The following is an 18,486-nucleotide window of genomic DNA, read 5'->3' as shown; positions in this document are numbered from 1 at the left end:
GGTCCCAGAGAAAGGAAAAGATCAATCCCAGAGAACGGAGGAGGACTATTTGGGGAAGGGGGAAGGTAGTCCATCTGAGGGAAAGAAAGTCCATGGTAGGAGATGGGTGGGGGGGGCGGTTCTGGGTCTCTCGATTGAGGGATGACGGTTCTCTTGAGCAATGGTTCTCAAAGTGTGATCCCCAGACTAGCAGCATCAGCATCACCTAGGGATTTATTAGAGATGCAAGTTCTCTGGCCCCATCCTACATACTGAATCAGAAACTCTAGGAGTAGAGCTAACGATTTGTTTTAACAAGCCCTCCAGATGATTCTGATACGTTCTGAAGTTTGAGAGCCACCACTCTTGAGTTATGAGATCTCTTCTAGGAATTAGAGATGTAGGTGTGTGTGTTCAAGGGAATCAAAGGTCTGATATGGGGGATATGTGATGGGAGTATCTCCCAGAATGAGGAGGGTCTGTCCTAGTGGGCCTCTAGAAGGATGGAAAGGTTTTTTAAAAAATTTTATTTATTTATTTATTTATTTATTTATTTATTTATTTATTTACGAGAGAGAGAGAGAGAGAGAGAGAGAGACAGGCAGAGGGAGAAGCACGCTCCATGCAGGGAGCCTGACGTGGGACTTGACCCCGGGTCTCCAGGATCATACCCTGGGCTGAAGGCGGCACTAAACCGCTGAGCCACTGGGGCTGCCCAATGGAAAAGTTTTATATCTGAGAACAAGAAGAGGTCTATTCATAGGGATAGAGATGGATCTACTTTAAAAAATGGGAAAGTGGAATATTAGAGTATGAGGAAGATTGGCATAGTAGATAAAGTCATGGTTTAGAATTACTAAGTCTTGATTTGGATCCCTGGAGCCATTACATTAACTGTGTGAAGTCATGCTTGTATTTAACATTTCTGAGCATCAGTTTCCTTATCTGAAACATGGGAGGCTAGTACTGACCTCATGGAGTCGTCATGAGGACTGCTTAGACTGTCCATCAGTCAGCTGATATCTATTGAGTGTATTTTCTGTGTCCACGTTCTGGGAATTCAGGGGAGAAAGATACAGACCTAGCTCTTTACTCAGAGATCATATCTCTATGCTAGGCACCTAGCACATGATAGGCACTCAATAAATGTAGTTTCCTGTCCAAGGGAGTGGGAGATTCTTCTAGTGGAAATAAAATAAATCATGGTAAGTCTCACCTGGAGAGTAAGGATGTGTAATCTATTCTTGAGAATAGGCATCAAGCCCTTGGACCCTTGAACCTCATAAAAACTTTTCGAGGCTGATCAGCAGGATTTTTGTCATCTTTCGTTCATGGACGAGGCTCAGAGAGGTGGGGAAATTTGCTTAAGAACACAGCATGAGTAAAAGCATCAAGGTCAGAATGCAGATCTCCAACTCCAGATTAAGGTCATGGAAGATGTGCTAACAGAATGGGGAGAGGGCATTCTAGAGCATGGGAAGGCCTGGTCGAGGGAAGAGAGTGGACTTTCATGGGTATCTGGTGGGTATTCCAACCCAGGGAGTGGAAAGTTCATATAGGGTAGTGAATCTTGACTTCTACCAGAGGGGTCAACTGCGGAGCTTTTATTTTATTTTAGTTTTTATTTTTTTATTTTATTAAAAGATTTTATTTATACATTCATGAGACGCGCGTGCACACACACACACACAGGCAGGCAGAGGGAGAAGCAGGCTCCTCACAGGGAGCAGGATGCGGGACTTGATCCTAGATCCCGGGATCACACCTTGAGCTAAAGGCAGACGCTTAACCGCTGAGCCACCCAGGCATCCCTACTGTGGAGCTTTTAAAAACACTAACATAAAAAAAATAAAATAAAAACACTAACATTTGAATCCCACCTTAGAGATCAGGACTAACTGGCTTGGAGTATTATCTAGACGTCTTTTGACATGCCCCCAAATGAGGCTTAACTCACGGCCAAAGAGGAAGGATCACTGCTCTGGGGTGTGGGGTGTGAATCCCACGGTATAGAAAGCTAGTTGAAGACTTAGAAATGTTGGTCTCTGGAACTGGTGAAGCCTGTCCGGAAAAGGGGACATGGTGTTTCTAAGAAAGGGCAGGAAACTTTCCTGAGGATCCGCAAGTTGTATGCCAGGGAAAGGGGAGGAGCGTCATTAAGATGTGGTGGTTATGTTGGAAGAATGGAAGAGCCTGTCAGAAAATGGAGGGAGACAGTCCATTTGGAAATAGGGCTCTGAAAGGCCCCAGGGTGAGGTGGGGAAAAGCAAAGACCTCAGAATTCAAGCCCTGCTCTGCTGCAGACTAGAAGCGCCCTTTTGGGCACATTGCTTAATCACCTTCCTTATGCCTCTGTTTCTTTATTTCTAAAGAGAAGTTGTAACACTTGGCTCATAAGGATATTGTGAGAATTAAATTAGGCAATGCCAGGTCTGCAGTGATTGCTCTGTAAATGCAACCATTTGGGATGGGGAGTCTATACTATAGCATTGGAAAATGAAGGGGTCCATCTCCATCTCCAGGCGTGTCTAGGTGACTAGACCAGAGTGAGAACATTCATCTTGAGGAACAGTGGTGAATGTGGGGGCGTGGGATGAGGGAAGTTAGGGAGGGCTGGATCCCAAATCCACTAAACCTTACAGAGGCAGGGTGAAGTGTGGAGATGTCCTGCAGGGGTCGCCAGCCTCAGGGCTGTGGAGAGGCTGGAGGAGGGGCTGATGAGCAGGGGAGAGGCTTGACTGCTAGTAACCTCTGGACTGCTGCAGTAAGGAGGTGACAGTGGCACCAGCAGCCTCCCCTCCCATCTGTCTGTGCTCTGTGACAGGTGGGAACTTAAAAGCTCAGGCCACGTGTCTCAACTGGCTAACCTACTTACCCCTACAAGACTGGGGCTGGGGCAGGCGGGAGGGCGGGGGCATGAGAACATGAGAAAGGAGCAAAGCAGGGGAAAGCCCCGGAGTGTTTTCGGGACCTGCATTTGAAGGCTCGTGAGCTGAAGGAGGGAATGACGAGTGTACTAGAAGATGTCAAAGGCGGTGTCTGTGAGCTGGGTTCATGCCCTGGCACAGATGCGCCTCCAGCATCAGATGCGTGCCTGTCCTAAAGGCCTGAATTTGCCTGGGGACATAAAGATTTCTGTAGCGGAGCAGGCTGAGTTCTAAGTACCACTGAACCTTGGAGCTGCTTGCAAGCTCTCCCAAAGTGTCCACCCTCCTTCCCTTCTTAACTAGTTAGGGAAAGCCGGGAATGGCCTGGGGAAAGGGGAGCAGGATATCCCAAGACTCTAGCTTTCAGAGCTTTTTATCTGGTTTGGGGAATCCCTGGAGGAAGCCCGAGCTCAAGGGCCAGAACTGAGGGAAATTGGTGGGGGAATGGTGCAGACATCTAACAGCTTCACAGCCCGTTGAGAGTGATGGCACCTGCACCCCAGTGCCCACCCCCACCCTATACGCACACCACCTTGTCTAGTTTGTAATCCACGGACCTGTCCCCACTGAGCGACTTCGGCTCTCCTTTCCCCACTGTCTCCACGTCGGTCCTTCGCCGCCGCCCCCCCTTCCCCAGTCCTGGGTTCACACCTGCTGCCGTGTCGCGGGCTCCGCTGTCCCCCTCGCCCTGCTCGCCCCCCGCCGGCTGCGGGGCGGTGCGGGCCCTTTAAGAACAGCGGGGCCGGCGAGCAGTAGCTGGGAGCGGAGCGCAGCGGCCGGGAGGCTCGGGAGGACGCGGCGCCCGGGACCGGCTCCGGGAACCGGCCGTGCGCAGCCCCGGCGGGGCGCGCCCCTCGCCCCCCCGCCCCCCCCCGTCAGCTCTCCGCGGACCTGCGGCCCGGGCCCTCCCCAGGCTCCCGCCCCGCCCCGGCCCCGCCCCGGCCCGCGCCGCCGGGACCGGGAGCCGGGCCGCGGGTGCCGCAGCCGGAGGCAGGTGAGGAGCCCGGAGTCTTCATCCCCGGCCGGCGGCAGCGCCAAGCTTCCCGGTCCGCACCGGCCCGGGGCGCGTCAAGGTGACTAGGCTGCGGGAGCTGGGGAGCTGGGCAGCCGGGAGCTGGGGAGGGGAGCCCCGGGGGGCGCGGCGGCGGGGGAGGGGGGTCTTGAGCCGGGGTGGTGCGCCCGCCTTTGGGGAGAGCCCGGGGCGCGCGGGCGCAGGGGCGCGGGCGGGAGGGGCGGGCCGGCGGCGCGCCCGGGGATGGGGAGGGGGATGCAGCGGGAGATGCGGCGGGAGGCCCGCAGCCTCCTCTTCCTTCGCCTTCCCCGGGTCAGCCAGCGCGCACCCGGCTCCCGGCCCTCCTAGCGGGCAGCCTCGGCCGGCCGCCCCTGCCCTCCTCCCCGCCCCCCAACCCTCCAGCCCCCAGGGGCTGCTGGCCTGCGGGGTAAGGAGATTAGAGCCGCCGCGGGTGGGGGGGGGGGGGCGGGTGAGGGCTTCTAGGGGCCGGGCTGGGGCCGGGCTGGGGCTGGGGCTGGGGCTGCCTGGACCGAGGAGAGGTCGGGACTGAGCTGCTACGCGGGGAGTGGGGGGCAGGAGAGGGCAGATGCTCTGGCGGTGGGAAGTGGGGTGCTCCGAGTAGCCGATCTGCCCTACGAAGGAGGCGGGGAGTGGGGGTGGGGGAACATCGGCAAGCAAGGGAGCTTTGAGCCAGGGCTTGCGGGGGGTCTGCCCCCGAACTGAGCAGGCCCTCTCCCTGCAGGCCGGCGGCGTGATGGCGGAGAAGGCGCTGGAGGCCGTGGGCTGTGGACTGGGACCCGGGGCCGTGGCCATGGCCGTGGCGTTGGAGGACGGGGCGGAGCCCCCGATGCTGACCACGCACCTGAAGAAGGTGGAGAACCACATCACCGAAGCCCAGCGCTTCTCCCACCTCCCCAAGCGCTCCGCGGTGGACATCGAGTTCGTGGAGCTGTCCTACTCCGTGCGGGAGGGGCCCTGCTGGCGCAAACGGGGTAAGGGGGCAGCCAGGTGGGGAGCTGTGGAGCCCCCAGAAGTCTCTTAGAGAGCAGGAGGCCTGGGTGTCTCCTGCTCCCAAGTTCCGCCCCAGTGGGCTCTGTGGGAGCAGCTGAAATCTCAACCCACCACTGACTGTGCACACAGTTGCCGGGCCAGTTCCTGCCCCCCCCAACACACACACCTGTGAGCACTGGGGGAAACTAGGTCCAACTGGCTATTGAAGCTTTCCTCCTCTAAGATGACACTCTAACCTCTGGTCCTTAAGTGGTCCTTGAGGAGTCTGCCTTTGTTTTAGGTAGAATTCCGGGCTTTGTGGCCTGGTATGAGAAATCGGGAGCTGTATTGCAGCCCTCCTCAGTGGTTAGCAATATCCTTGTAGGTATAGAACACTGCTCACTTTAAAAGATGTTCTCATTCCTGTCATCTTACTTCATTCTTGCTGAAGTCCTCCGAGGCAGGGAGGGTGAAGGTTTAGCAGGATAGGTGACATCCCCATGTTACTAATAAGGAAACTGAGGATCCAGAAAGTTGAGTAACTTGACCAGTGCTGCACAGCCAATAAGTGGCAGAGCTGGGACCAGAAGCCAAGTTTTCCAGCTCTCTGTGTATTATTCTTGCATCTCTTAACTTCCCTGGTACAGCATTCTCATCTCCTCCTCTTTTCTCTCATCAGCGCCAGTGGTTAAGGTCTGGGGCTCTGACTTCCTTGGAACCCTCACCAGCCCCTGGGGTCCTTGCCCCTGCCTGCCCTGGGCAGCTGGAGCTGGGAATAGAGAAGCTGAGGGGGTTTGTTTTGTTTTGTTTCCCAGAGCTGGGTGTGGGTCAGGGGTGGAGCTGGGACATTGTTCTCTGAGATTTAAGAAATAAATTTGGGGTGCTTCAGAGCAGGGCTGAGCATGAGCTGTCTCTGCATTCCCCACCCTCACTCTCTTGAGTGACCCAAAAAGTCACAGAGCCTGAGTCAATAGAATCTGAGGCCTCTGGACCCCCTGCCAGGTACCCTGTCCCTGAGCAGCCTCTGCTCAGCCTCTGCTGGCCCTAAGACCAGCTCTGGGCAAATGAGGAGGTGGGCATTATTCCTATAGTTCTGTTTTTCCTCAGTTTTAAGGAGATATGAAGATAAGAAAGAAATGTAATTAGATGGACCAGCTGCTTCCACCGACCCCACCCTCACCCCCAGCCAGATTGGCACCCCTGACCAGGTGCTTCCTGCCTTTGACGTTGCTAGCCGTATGCTCTCTACTGTCCATTTTGGTGTCTCTTCTGTCTCTTGCCTTTTCTTAGCCCTCTGTCCTCCTCTCTTTGACTTGTCTTTTGACTGGAATCCCTCTCCCCTTGTCTGGAGGACAGAAAGCCATTAAAGGTAGGCAGAGGGGAGGAAGAGCGAGGGGCGGGCAGAGAGGGCGGTGTTCGCCTTGCCCAGGTAAGGACTTGCCACCCATCTCCTCTAATGATATATGATGTTTCTAGTTTTCAAAAGCACTTTCCCATGACTTATTATTAAATATGCCACTTAATATTGACAATAACCCTATTATGCCTTGGGAGGCGTTATTAGTATCCTTGTTTTCTAGATGAGGAAACGGAGGTCCTCAAAGATTAAGTGAGTTGACAAAATCACGAGAAAGTTACTGATGCAGGCAGGACTAGGGCTCTGGTGTGTCTTTATCTGGGAGGCCTGGCAGGCCCCTCCCGTGATGAGCAGCTGCGGAAGAGCAGGTGTTCAAAGACGGGGTTCCTAGCCACCGGGTCCGCTAGATGACCTTGGGCCATCTGCTTACCCTCTCTTGGACTCAGTTTCTTCATCTGTAAACTGGGGCCATAAGAATCGCCAGCACGCAGGTGTGTCGTGAAGCTTAGCCAAGGCGCTATCTGTGAAAATGCTTGAAAATGCAAGTGTAAGATATTTGTATTAGGCATCAGTTTTCAGTCTGGTGCTTGGGTGGGATTAAATGAGGGGAAGGTTGATCATGGCCTGTTTCTTCCCCTGCAAAAGAAATCACTTCCTGCGAGTCGCTCTGAAAGGCGGTTGCTGGAGTACACAACCACACGTCTTTCTGATTGATGGTGCTAATCCCTGAGGCAGGGCAATGGAACCTATGACTCCCTCTCTCCCAGGAAAGAACTTGCTGTATGACCTTGGGTGAGTCACTGGATGTCTCTGGGTCCCAGTTGGCTCATCCATGTTGCTATAGCAGCAGTGGAAGTAATGAGTTTGTAAATTGTAAAGCACTACCCAGGCAGTTGGTGTGAGGGGGACCCCACAGTGGACAGCAGCTGAGCCTCCTTTTGAATGGATGTGTCCAGAGGGACAGCTGGGTGCTGTGGAGGGAGGGTGAAATATCACATCCCTTCACTGTCTCTGCTTAAAGAGGTAGAGGGGAGAGGAAAATGAGCTCTGTGGGGGTCAGAGAATGGTGATAGCGAGCAAATCTCCAGTAGGGCCTTGGTGTTTCTGCCTCACTGAAGCAGGTCTGCAAGCATAGCAGGCAGGGCTCAGCTCATGCCCTCTCCCTTCCTCTCTACCACCTTGTTTCCCCAAGTGACTCTGTGTAGTCTCTGACCTCTGCTTCCTGGCTTGTGTTATATATATGCTCTCATGTAGCAGAGCTCTTCCTCCCAAGGATTAGAGAGCCTCTGACTTTCCTCTCCATTTTTGAAGGGTGCTCAGCCTTCAAGACTTCGCTTAAATGCCACTTCTCCCATGAAGTCATTCCTAATTTTTCCCTTGCCCCCCCTCAATTCTGTTTTCTACATTCTCATCGTACATTAATTTGTGCTTCTGTTATAATCCTTATTTTTGCTCTCTTCAGAGATGTTTTCCATCTTTTTTTTTTAAACCTAGACCATGACTTTCTCGAATGCAGGAAATGTGTCTTCTTCAGTTTTTGTCCAGTGTCTGGTACAGAGCTTGGAATGTAGTAGATATCAATAAGCATTTGTCAAATAGAATTAATAGTAAAATGTCACTTTTTAAATATACTCTGTGTGCCAAGGGCTGTGTCATAGACTTTACTTATATTATCTCATTGAATCTTTATAATAACCCTTTGAGATAGATACTATCATCTTCATTTACAGATGAGGGACCTGGAGCTCAGAGAAGTTAAGCAACTTGCCCGAGGTCACACAGCTGCTAGGTGTGGAACCACAATTTTTTTTTTAAGATTTTATTTATTTATTCATGAGGGAAAGAGAGAGAGAGAGAGACAGAGAGAGAGAGAGAGGCAGAGACATAGGCAGAGAGAGAAGCAGGCTTCATGCAGGAGCCTGACATGGGACTTGATCCTGGGACTTTAGGATCACGCCCTGGGCCGAAGGCAGGCACTAAACCACTGAGCCATCCAGGGGTCCCCATGGAACCAGAATTTGAACCATGGTCCACCTGACTCCAAATCAGTGCTCTTATTTTTTTTAAGATTTTATTTATTCATTCATGAGAGAGACAGAAAGAGGTAGAGACACAGGCAGAGGGAGAAGCAGGCTCCCCGCAGGGAACCCAATGTGGGACTCGATCCCAGGACCCTGGATCACAACCTGAGCCAAAGGCAGAGGCTCAACCACTGAGCCACCCGGTACCCCCAGATCAGTGCTCTTAATGCATCTGCTCCCTCCCAGTGAATGGATGAACCATAAGATTTTACTGAGCCATATTAGGGGCTGCAGAAGGGAGCCTAGGGGGTCAAGAGAGCCCAAAGAAGAAGGCTTTTTCAGAATGAGGCAAAAGTGCTGGGAACACGCACTCACAGAACACTCAGTGAGCGGCTAGTACATGCCAGTCTGCTGAGGTGACAAAGATGAGTAAGACACAGACTCTGTCCCCAAGTAGCTCACAGACTTATGAGCCTGGGGGACAGGGGTGAGGGACAGGGACCTCAAGTAGCAAACATGCTGGCATATGCAAAGTGCCAGGGGAACACAGAGGACGTTTAACTAGCTCACTCAGGCTGATGCCTGGCAAAGTCTTCCCAGAGGGAGTGAGGATGACGACTATGTTTATAGAAGGGGAGCAGGGTCATTGATAGACTTGATCTCTCTCCATGCCCATCCATGAGGTGTGGAGGTTTCTTTCATGGCCTACCGAAGGGTGTGGTCACCTCTGGTTCTCTGACATTAGTAGCGGGCAGCTCTCGGGGAACAGGAGCAGAGGGTGTGAATACCCTTGCCAGTTGGAAGCTTGTTCCTCCATCCTGACCAACCTCCCTGAGTAGGGGGCTGCCTAGTTCACTAACAGCCAGGGCCACTCCTCAGAGTTTTGCGTGCCTCTGTGCCCTGAAACCCTGTTTAGTTCTTCCCTTCCTCCCTTACCGCAGGTTATAAGACCCTCCTCAAGTGCCTGTCGGGTAAATTCTGCCGCCGGGAGCTGATTGGCATCATGGGCCCCTCAGGGGCTGGCAAGTCCACATTCATGAACATCTTGGCAGGATACAGGTGAGGGAGGGGCGGGGGTGGGGGAGGTGAGGGATGGGGCAGGAGCCAGAAAGGAGGATCCCCTGGGGAGCATGGAAGGTGTTCTGAAGTGGCCTCGACACCTCCATCTGCGACCAATGTTCCCTCAGGGAGTCTGGAATGAAGGGGCAGATCCTGGTCAACGGGAGGCCGCGGGAACTGAGGACTTTCCGCAAGATGTCCTGTTATATCATGCAGGACGACATGCTGCTGCCGCACCTCACGGTGTTGGAAGCCATGATGGTAAGGGCTGGGGGGCCAGCTCCCTCTGCCAGCCCCCGCGTCTGTCTGCTGTCCCCATCCTCCTCAGTGGCAGAGGGGTCAAGGCAGGGCCCTCCTCCCACCCATCTCTGACCTGCCTGCTCTCTGGGCCTCAGGTCTCTGCTAACCTGAAGCTGAGTGAGAAGCAGGAGGTGAAGAAGGAGCTGGTGAGTGGGGAAGAGGAAGCTGGGGTGGGGTCGGGGGGGACAGGACAGGTGCCCTTTTTGTGCTCTGGAGTTGTGGGGTCCTGAGTTGGGGGCTGGGACACTGGAGGCCAAGTAGACCCAAGGGAAAGCTTCTGTAAATTGGGGTGGCATGGCGGTGGGGAGGAGCAGAGATTCTGAAGCTGACCTGGGCCGGGTGGGGGGGTGCTGGGCCAGGTGACAGAGATCCTGACAGCACTGGGCCTGATGTCCTGCTCCCACACGAGGACAGCCCTGCTCTCTGGTGGGCAGAGGAAACGCCTGGCCATCGCTCTGGAGCTGGTCAACAACCCACCCGTCATGTTCTTTGACGAGCCCACCAGGTATTTCTCCCTGGCCTCTCCCACCAGGAAGCCCCCTCCCTCAGCCCTTAGCTGGGGCAGGAGGCTGCATCTGCTCCCCTGCTGGAGGCCAGAGTCCCTGCCCAGCAGCCTCCTGGGGCCCAGAGAAGGGCTTACTCCTCATCCATCCCTGCCAATCCTGTTGCCGTGGCAGCCCTATCCTTCACGTAGGCAGGAATTCTATGTCCTCCTTGACTGATGTCTCCCTCTGCTTCTCTTCCCCGCAGCCAATCAGTCACCCAATCCTGCTGATTCTACCTCCTTTCTCTCAGATTCGCCCTTCCCCCGTCCCTGGTGCCAGTACTTAAGTTCTGGACGTCATCAGCTCTTGCCTGCTTGTCTGCTTGTCTGCCCCAGACTCCTCATTCCCTGGCCATGCCTACTTCCCGGTTTGAAAACACACAGCCAGTCCCATTTGCCCTCAGAATAAAGTCCGAGGACTTACAAGGGCCTGGGCTGAACTATTTCTCCAGCCTCCCGTCTTGCTTCATGCTGTCTTGTATTTTATGCTCTAATAACACTGAATTGCTTATAATTCCCTGGGCCAGCCATGTGTTTCATGCCTCTAAGCTCTGCACATGTTGTGTCTCCTGTCTGGGATGCCCTTGGCCACCACGCCTGCCCTAATGCTGTCAGCTGGCTCAGCTCCTCCTTCTTCCACATGCACTCAGGAAACTTCTCCGACCGCCCTCCAGCCCCTGGGCCACAGATCTGAATCTCCCCCCTCTTTGTCACCCTGTGTTTTCTGTGGCTTGTTCCACATTGTCCTGACTGATCTGTGTTCACTCACTCTCCCTCTGGAGCAGAGTCTGTGTCTTAGTTGGCCATCATTGTGATCCCAGTGTCTGCCATTCAATAGATGCTCACTCCATGTCTGCTTGTTAGACTGAGTGGCGCTCTGGGGTTCTTGGTATCTCCAAACGCCCAAATCATCTAGTATGTACAGGCTATCGGGCACGGCCAGAGTGACTCCCTTCCTGCCAGCTCCTTCCCCTTTGTAGCAGCTGCCCCACCCCAAACACTCCCTTCTCTTGGCTCTGCCCACCACACCTCACCCCCTGGTGGCCTTTCTCTGGACAGTGGTCTGGACAGTGCCTCCTGTTGCCAAGTGGTGTCCCTCATGAAGTCCCTGGCCCAGGGGGGCCGGACGATCATCTGCACCATCCACCAGCCCAGTGCCAAGCTCTTTGAGATGTTTGACAAGGTGAGGGGGCCTGGGCATCACAGGGGACTGGCCTGCCATGGGGAGAGTGGAGAGTGTCAGTAGAGGTGCTAGTGGGGCCCTGCCTCATCCACTGGTTGTGTTCTCCTCATCCTTCCCTTTCTGCCTCAGCTCTACATCCTGAGTCAAGGTCAGTGCATCTTCAAGGGCGTGGTCACCAACCTGATCCCCTACCTGAAGGGGCTTGGCTTGCACTGCCCCACCTACCACAACCCGGCTGATTTCAGTGAGTGGGGGCCTGGGGTACGGTGCTGGGCCAAATCTGGGGGATTGGATCATGCACCTGGGCCTCCCTGGGGAGGTCTCACTGTCCCTTGCCTTCCCCCATCCATGGAGGGGCTGGCTCGCCCTTGGGAACCAAGGATAGATCTTAGCCAAGCACTCCCCTCTGTGTCCCCCAGTCATCGAAGTGGCCTCTGGAGAGTATGGAGACCTGAACCCCATGCTGTTCAGGGCTGTACAGAATGGGCTCTGTGCCATGGCTGAGAAGAAGAGCAGCCCTGAGAAGAACGAAGTCCCCACCCCATGCCCCCCTTGCCCTCAGGTGAGTAGAGGTGGAGAGGGACAGAGAGAGAAAAGTGGAAGGGGAGGGTAGATGGGACCATGGATGATGGCCCTGCCAAAGAGACTGTCCTCCAGAGGCATCACAACCATTAGGTGCTAGGAAGACCCCAGAACTTGGAATAGACCTATTGCTAACAGCTGCGTGACCTTGGGCACGTTGGTCAACCTCTGAGCTTTGGCATTCTCGTTCATTTATTTGTTCAGCAAATTCTTACTAAGTGTCCTCAGTATGGTGCACAGTGCCACCTGGTAAGCAAACCCAATGCTGTCCCTTGCCTCATGGCCCATGTGTCTTGCTGACATCTCCAGCCCAGAGGTGATGACACTTCCCCCCAGGGTGGGGGGAAGACTAACTAGATCATTGCATAAACCTCTTTGCACCGTCGCTGGTACAGCTGGTATTCGTTCGGTGTTGGTTCTTTTTCCTAAATGAGATACTGTGACCCTTGAAAATGTCTCCAAACTAAAGGAGAGTTCGTGTAGCAAGTCAACAAAAACAGACAGTGGGCCTGTGCAGTGAAAGGACATAGGCAATTTACTGGCAGAGGGCCACCCAGGAGAACAGGGAGCTCGGAAGAGGGGCTCAGAAGTCTCAAACTCCCCAGTGGCTTGCAAGGGAGAGTTTTTGAGGCCACAGGTTGGGGCCAGGGTCTCTTAAGAAGGTGGATGTCATTGACCAGAGACCCATAAAGTCATGCCAGCAGGTGCTCCAGTGCTTGTTATGTCTGAACCCTAGAGGTCTTTTCCATCTCAAGAGACTTGAAACCTGAAACATATCCTTAGTCTTTATATTAGAGGTTTTATTTGGTCTGCCTGGTGATGCTATCTTTAGGGCAGTGCTGATGCACCACTTGTAAGCTAGTGGGGTTCCATTCCTACAGGTCCTGGGGTTGGGCCAGCCGTGCCTGGGGGCCATATGACCTCTGGTGTTCATGCTTTCATCCGAACCGACAAGATGGATGCCAGCTTCAAAAGCCAGAAAGGCTGGTTGTAGTTGCCATCATTATGATCGTTGTTAAATTATGATTGTGACACTGGTGGCGTAAAGGTACTATGCCCTTTGGGTAAATGTTTCTTGATGGAGTAAAGACAAGAAGAGGAGTGATTGTTCTACTGTTAGCCCCCACAGGTGTCCTCGATGTCCTGGCTCTCTCCTCCCTCTCAAGTTTTTACTCGCTCCTTGTCTCTCTCTCTCTCTGAATTTCACTCCAAATCACGACCCTGAGGCCAGCTTCCAGGCACACCACTCAATGGTGGAGAATTTTCCATCAGTACAGAAAGGACTGGAGGACCCCTGGCCTGGGGAAGGGCTCAAGAGGTTTCCCATCACTGAGCTGGGTGTGTGGTGGGTGGGTGGGGTGGGCTCACCTGATCCAATGTCCTCTCCCCAGGAAGTGGATCCCATTGAAAGCCACACCTTTGCCACTAGCACCCTCACACAGTTCTGCATCCTCTTCAAGAGGACCTTCTTGTCCATCCTCAGGGACACGGTGAGGCATCAAGTTGGGGGAAGGCTTTGGGGGGTGAAGGACCTCAACAGCTGGGGTGGGAATGCACCCTGTCCCCCTCCCACCAGCCAGCAGCCTCCCAAGGCTCTGTGGGTCTATGTGTCTGTGAGGGCAGCTCTGAGTTCCTACCCCAGTGTGGCCTGCCCATCCCTGGCCTGTGGCCCATCCCCTCTCCTCACTCAGGTCCTGACCCACCTGCGCTTTGTGTCCCACGTGGTAATCGGCGTGCTCATTGGTCTCCTTTACCTGCACATCGGTAACGATGCCAGCAAGGTCTTCAACAACACCGGCTGCCTCTTCTTCTCCATGCTGTTCCTCATGTTTGCTGCCCTTATGCCAACTGTGCTCACCTGTGAGCTGAGCTGCCCTGGGTGGGGGCTGGGGGTAGAGGGGCTCAGGGTTGGGGCCAGGATGTCAGCCAGCTGGGCCTCACCTGCCCGTGTCCTCAGTCCCCTTAGAGATGGCGGTCTTCATGAGGGAGCATCTCAACTACTGGTACAGCCTCAAAGCATATTACCTGGCTAAGACCATGGCCGATGTGCCCTTTCAGGTAATCCTCCTCCTCCCTCCTGTCTGGCTTCTTCTGCCTTTGCTTGCTTGCCTCCTTCAACCCTGTCACCTGCTGTCCTTTCATTTCCTACTCACTTAGCAAATAGGTGGGGAGTACTTACTGCACACCAGGCTCTGGGCCAGGCACCGGGATCCAGCAAATGAATAAGACAGAGGTGATCTTGAGCTTGTGGAACTTATGTTCATGAGGGAACAACTGATGACAACCAGAGAATGATGAAAATAATAACCCTATGAATGACTCTGTAAATCGGAGCCACGGCAGTGGAGGGTAGCTAGAGTGGGCGCTAGAGCCTTACTGCTACTTGTTAGCTCTGTCTCTCTCTGCTTCCATATCCCCATCTATAAGGTAGAAAGATGCGAGGATCCACTTCAGAACTGTTTGTGACAAACCAAGAGTTAATACACTGAAAGGACTTAGAATATTGCTTGGCATGTACTAAAATGCCCAACAATAGCTGGTTTGGATTGGTTTTATTGCCACTAGCTCTCTGTTCCAAGATCTGGGGCCACCAGTAATCTGTAGGGCAGCTGTGTGCAAATTAGAAAAAGATGCCCCTTCCTCAGGGTGGATGCTGCACATGCCACGGTGCAAGGCTTCATGAGAAGAGCACGGCTGGATCTCGGCCTCTGGTGGCCTCCTGATGAGGTGCCCTAATATAGGGAACAGCCTGCATGACTATCCCATGCCAGGCTTGGATTCTGGCCTCCTGCAGGTGGTAGCTCTGAGGGGGACAAGATGTGTCCACATATAGAGTTAATTCATCAGCAATATAAAGAATAAATAAGCTGGTCCAGTTTAGGAGCTCAAATATGGAGATGTCACCATGTCTGAACTGGTCAGAAGGGGCCTAATGGAAATGGTGACACTGGAGGATAAATGAGGGTCATCCAGTAGAGAAGCAAGAGGACATGTGTCAACCTGGGGGGACAGCATAGAGCATGGGGACAGGACTAAGCATGGCTGCTCTAGGAAGAACTCTTTTAGGGGTTCCTGCCCAGTTGGAATGGAGGCTCTGGGCCACCATGGTTCACATTCCCTGCTCAGACCTGTGCCCATTCCCCAGGTGGTGTGCCCGGTGGTGTACTGCAGCATCATGTACTGGATGACAGGCCAGCCAGCGGAAACCAGTCGCTTTCTGCTCTTCTCAGCCCTGGCCACGGCCACAGCCTTGGTGGCCCAGTCTTTGGGGCTGCTGATTGGAGCTGCCTCCAATTCCCTACAGGTGGGAGGGCTGGCACCTGGGGATCCTAAGAGGGGCTGGGGTCTGGTGGGAGGAAGCAGGGGCTGACCTAAGGAGTGGAATAAATCGGGGGGAAACCGTGGGCCTCCCCAGTCCTGGGTCTGTCCCGGTCACTTCTGTGACGGTCCCCTTCCCTCCCCTCCAGGTGGCCACCTTTGTGGGTCCAGTTACCGCCATCCCTGTCCTCTTGTTCTCCGGTTTCTTTGTCAGCTTCAAGACCATCCCCACTTACCTGCAGTGGAGCTCCTACCTCTCCTATGTCAGGTCAGTGCCCCTGCCCTCACCATCTGTCCCTGCTCCTCCCTGCAGGAGCCCGGGCCGCAGGGATGAGAGAGTTGCAGCTGGGCCCTGGCAGTTTGCCCAGGGAACAGTGACCCTATACTCTGTATCCTGCTCTGATGTCCCCGCGTGCACAGGTATGGCTTTGAGGGTGTGATTCTCACCATCTATGGCATGGATCGAGAAGATCTGACCTGCTTGGAGGAACACTGCCCTTTCCAGAATCCACAGAGTATCCTCCGAGCACTGGATGTGGAGGATGCCAAGCTCTACCTGGACTTCCTGGTCTTGGGCATCTTCTTCCTGGCCTTGCGGCTGCTGGCATACCTTGTACTCCGTTACCGGGTCAAGTCGGAGAGATAGAGGCTTGCCCGGGCCTGCGCCCCAGCCCCCGCAGTGGAAGCCCCCAGACCCAGCCCTCTGGGACTGTTTTAACCTTATAGACTTTGGCACTGGTTGCTGGTGCAGCCACTTTCCCCTCTCTCAGCTCCTCCACGGGTTGGTTGCTGGACTGTGCTCCCAGCCGTGGCTGTGGCCACGGGGGCTCCAGCCCTCCCTGCCATGCCCAGGAGTCTTCCCCAGTTGATGCAGTTTGTAGCTTCCTCCCGTACTCTCTCCAACATCTGCATGCAAAGACCACTAGGAGGCTGCCACCCTCCTTCTTGCCCTCGGCACCCTCCTCTGTTGTCTGCCTGGGAGCCCTAGGTTCTCCAGGCCCCCATTTACAACTGACCAAAGTGGCCCCCTCTGGGGGGTCCCTACCACACAAGTGTTTGTAAACTGGGCTGTTCTAAGGTTCGGGTTCCAGGGCTGGGCCCTGGTGGGGTCCCCTGGAAGGTCCCATTTGGACATTGGAATGGAGCAGGGAAGGCTCTGGAAGTCTCTTCCTCCTCCTCACCTTCTCCCCACCCCCAGACCTGGCTGATTTGGACAATCTGCTGGAACAGAAGCTGGGTTTCCTGTCTGGGCCATCCCCTCCCAATCCTGGGGATTGGAGAGGCCTGGGGCCATGCGATGCCCCATCCCCTTCCCTGTCCCCTTTGGCGGGGGTAGGGTCTGGTGGCACCTCTGCAATAATGTCTGTGTTTCTCTCCCACCTGCCACTGGAACTGGAGAATGCACTTTATTCTGGGGCGTGAGTAGGAGAAGACCAAGCCTCCTTTCTTGCTTCTCCTGCTCGGTCCTGCAACACTCCCTACCCTCTCCAGTTACAGACACATACATGCGAACAGGCAATCTCACCCCAACACACACTCACTGTCCCCTACAGCTCTGAGGAGGAGCAGTGGTGGCATGGTGGTGGTGGTGGTGGTAGTGGTGGTGGTGGCGGTGGTGGGTGCTGCAGAAAGGGTAGTGCCAACCCCCTCTGAGGATGCCGCTTTGACTATAAGGGTGAGGCTGGTGCCACCCAGGGTGTCCTGGGATCTGCAGGTGTCTATCCCTGAGTCTTCCTTCCCCTCCAAAGCAAGGGTGGCACAGGCAGTAGCTCCCCGGAGCTCAGGAGCCAACACAGGCACACGCACGGGCGTAAGTTGGCTTCGGCCACTGCCACCCCATCGCCCTTCTTTTGTGCGTCAAGCTGGCATTTTCGCTCCGCTGCCCCCTTGCCCCGCCGCCTGCTGCTCATTCAAACTCCTATCTGGGTCTCTCCATACCCTCTCTGCCTTCCCATCAGCCACATTGGCCCCTGGGCACCAGAGCAACAGACACAGAGCATGTCTGGCTTTCGTGGTAGGTCCAGACTCACACCACTTCTGATTTTCCTGCCCCCCAGGGTTCTCCCCCACCCCACCCCACCCTTATTCCTGTGCACATACCACTCTTTCTTCTCTTACCCTGCCACAGATTTTCCCCATCATCCAGAGATGCCAGTTGTATTTGTGGGACTTCACCCATTATTAATAAAACCTATATTTATACAGTATGCATGTGTAAATGTGTCTGGCTGTGGCGCCTGGTACCATAGTCTATGGTGGGTCTTCAGAACACTTGAAAGAAGTCTGTGGGGATGCCTGGGTGGCTCAGTGGTTGAGCATCTGCCTTTGGCTCAGGTCACGATCCCAGAGTCCTAGGATCAGAGTCCCGCATCGGGCTCCCCATAGGGAGCCTGCTTCTCCCTCTGCCTATGTCTCTGCCTCTCTCTCTGTGTCTCTCATGAATAAATAAATACAATCTTTTAAGAAAAAAAAAGTCTGAGAGCTTTAGGGAGTTTGTGGGATGGTAAGCTAGTATTTGTCAAGCCAGTGAATGTGTATCCTATGAAATACCTGTATTATACTTTAATATGTTACAGATATTTCATGTTCATAATCTCAAGAGAATCCCATGCCCACTTTGCTTTATCTCTCATGACAACCCATTTTGCAGACAAGAGAACTGACACATGGGTTAAGTAAATTGCCTAAGGACCCTTAGCTAATAGGGGTGAAACAAGGTCTGGGAACCAGATCTTCGGCCTCCAGACTCCTCATTCTTGGCATTGGCCAACAATGCTGACTACAGTGGATCTGCAAGCTGTGTGTGGGTGCCCTAGGTCTGTTGCAGGGGTGTGTTCTTGCCGAATGATACATGTCTCTCTCTTTAGAATTCACTGAGCCCTGGTTGTGCCTATGCTGGGGGGTGTAGTAGTGGTCATGAAGGGCAGTGAGGAGCAGGAGAGACTCTGGAGCCAAAGCTCTCTGGCCCCCAGGTCACACTTAGCAGGGTTGAGCCATTGGCTACCAGGACCGCAGATGGTTTGGTGGCCTGAGGTTTGGAGTATGCAATTGTCCACAAGTCCTTGAATGCTTGTGGCAAGATGATCCAAGAAGCAGCACACTGTCTCACCTTCTTCTTTACTGATCCTGAAGCCTGGGAACTGAAGGAGAGGACTGGCATCAACCCTGCCAGGTGCCAGGAACATCCTGCCAGTGCTGCATGCAGAGATGAGGG

At 54.2% G+C, this 18,486-nt stretch overlaps 1 protein-coding gene across 1 annotated transcript; it reads left to right on the top strand.

Annotated features, from left to right (window-relative positions):
* Positions 1-3,852: 3,852 nt before the first annotated feature.
* On the top strand, positions 3,853-17,457 carry ABCG4 (ATP binding cassette subfamily G member 4). Its single transcript, XM_038535505.1, has 15 exons — positions 3,853-3,979; positions 4,661-4,910; positions 9,228-9,345; positions 9,474-9,606; positions 9,741-9,791; positions 10,005-10,150; positions 11,249-11,372; positions 11,502-11,616; positions 11,792-11,934; positions 13,346-13,444; positions 13,646-13,814; positions 13,912-14,012; positions 15,100-15,258; positions 15,422-15,540; positions 15,693-17,457. Exons 2-15 carry the CDS (start codon positions 4,673-4,675, stop codon positions 15,916-15,918), a joined length of 1,941 nt encoding a protein of 646 aa, XP_038391433.1. The 5' UTR covers positions 3,853-3,979; positions 4,661-4,672; the 3' UTR covers positions 15,919-17,457.
* Positions 17,458-18,486: the final 1,029 nt, after the last annotated feature.

This window comes from Canis lupus, chromosome 5, assembly GCF_011100685.1.
Source record: "Canis lupus familiaris isolate Mischka breed German Shepherd chromosome 5, alternate assembly UU_Cfam_GSD_1.0, whole genome shotgun sequence".
In the NCBI taxonomy this organism is placed as follows: Eukaryota; Metazoa; Chordata; class Mammalia; order Carnivora; family Canidae; genus Canis; species Canis lupus.
The sequence above is the reverse complement of the archived record's forward strand: the minus strand, read 5'-3'. Positions and strand labels throughout refer to the sequence as shown.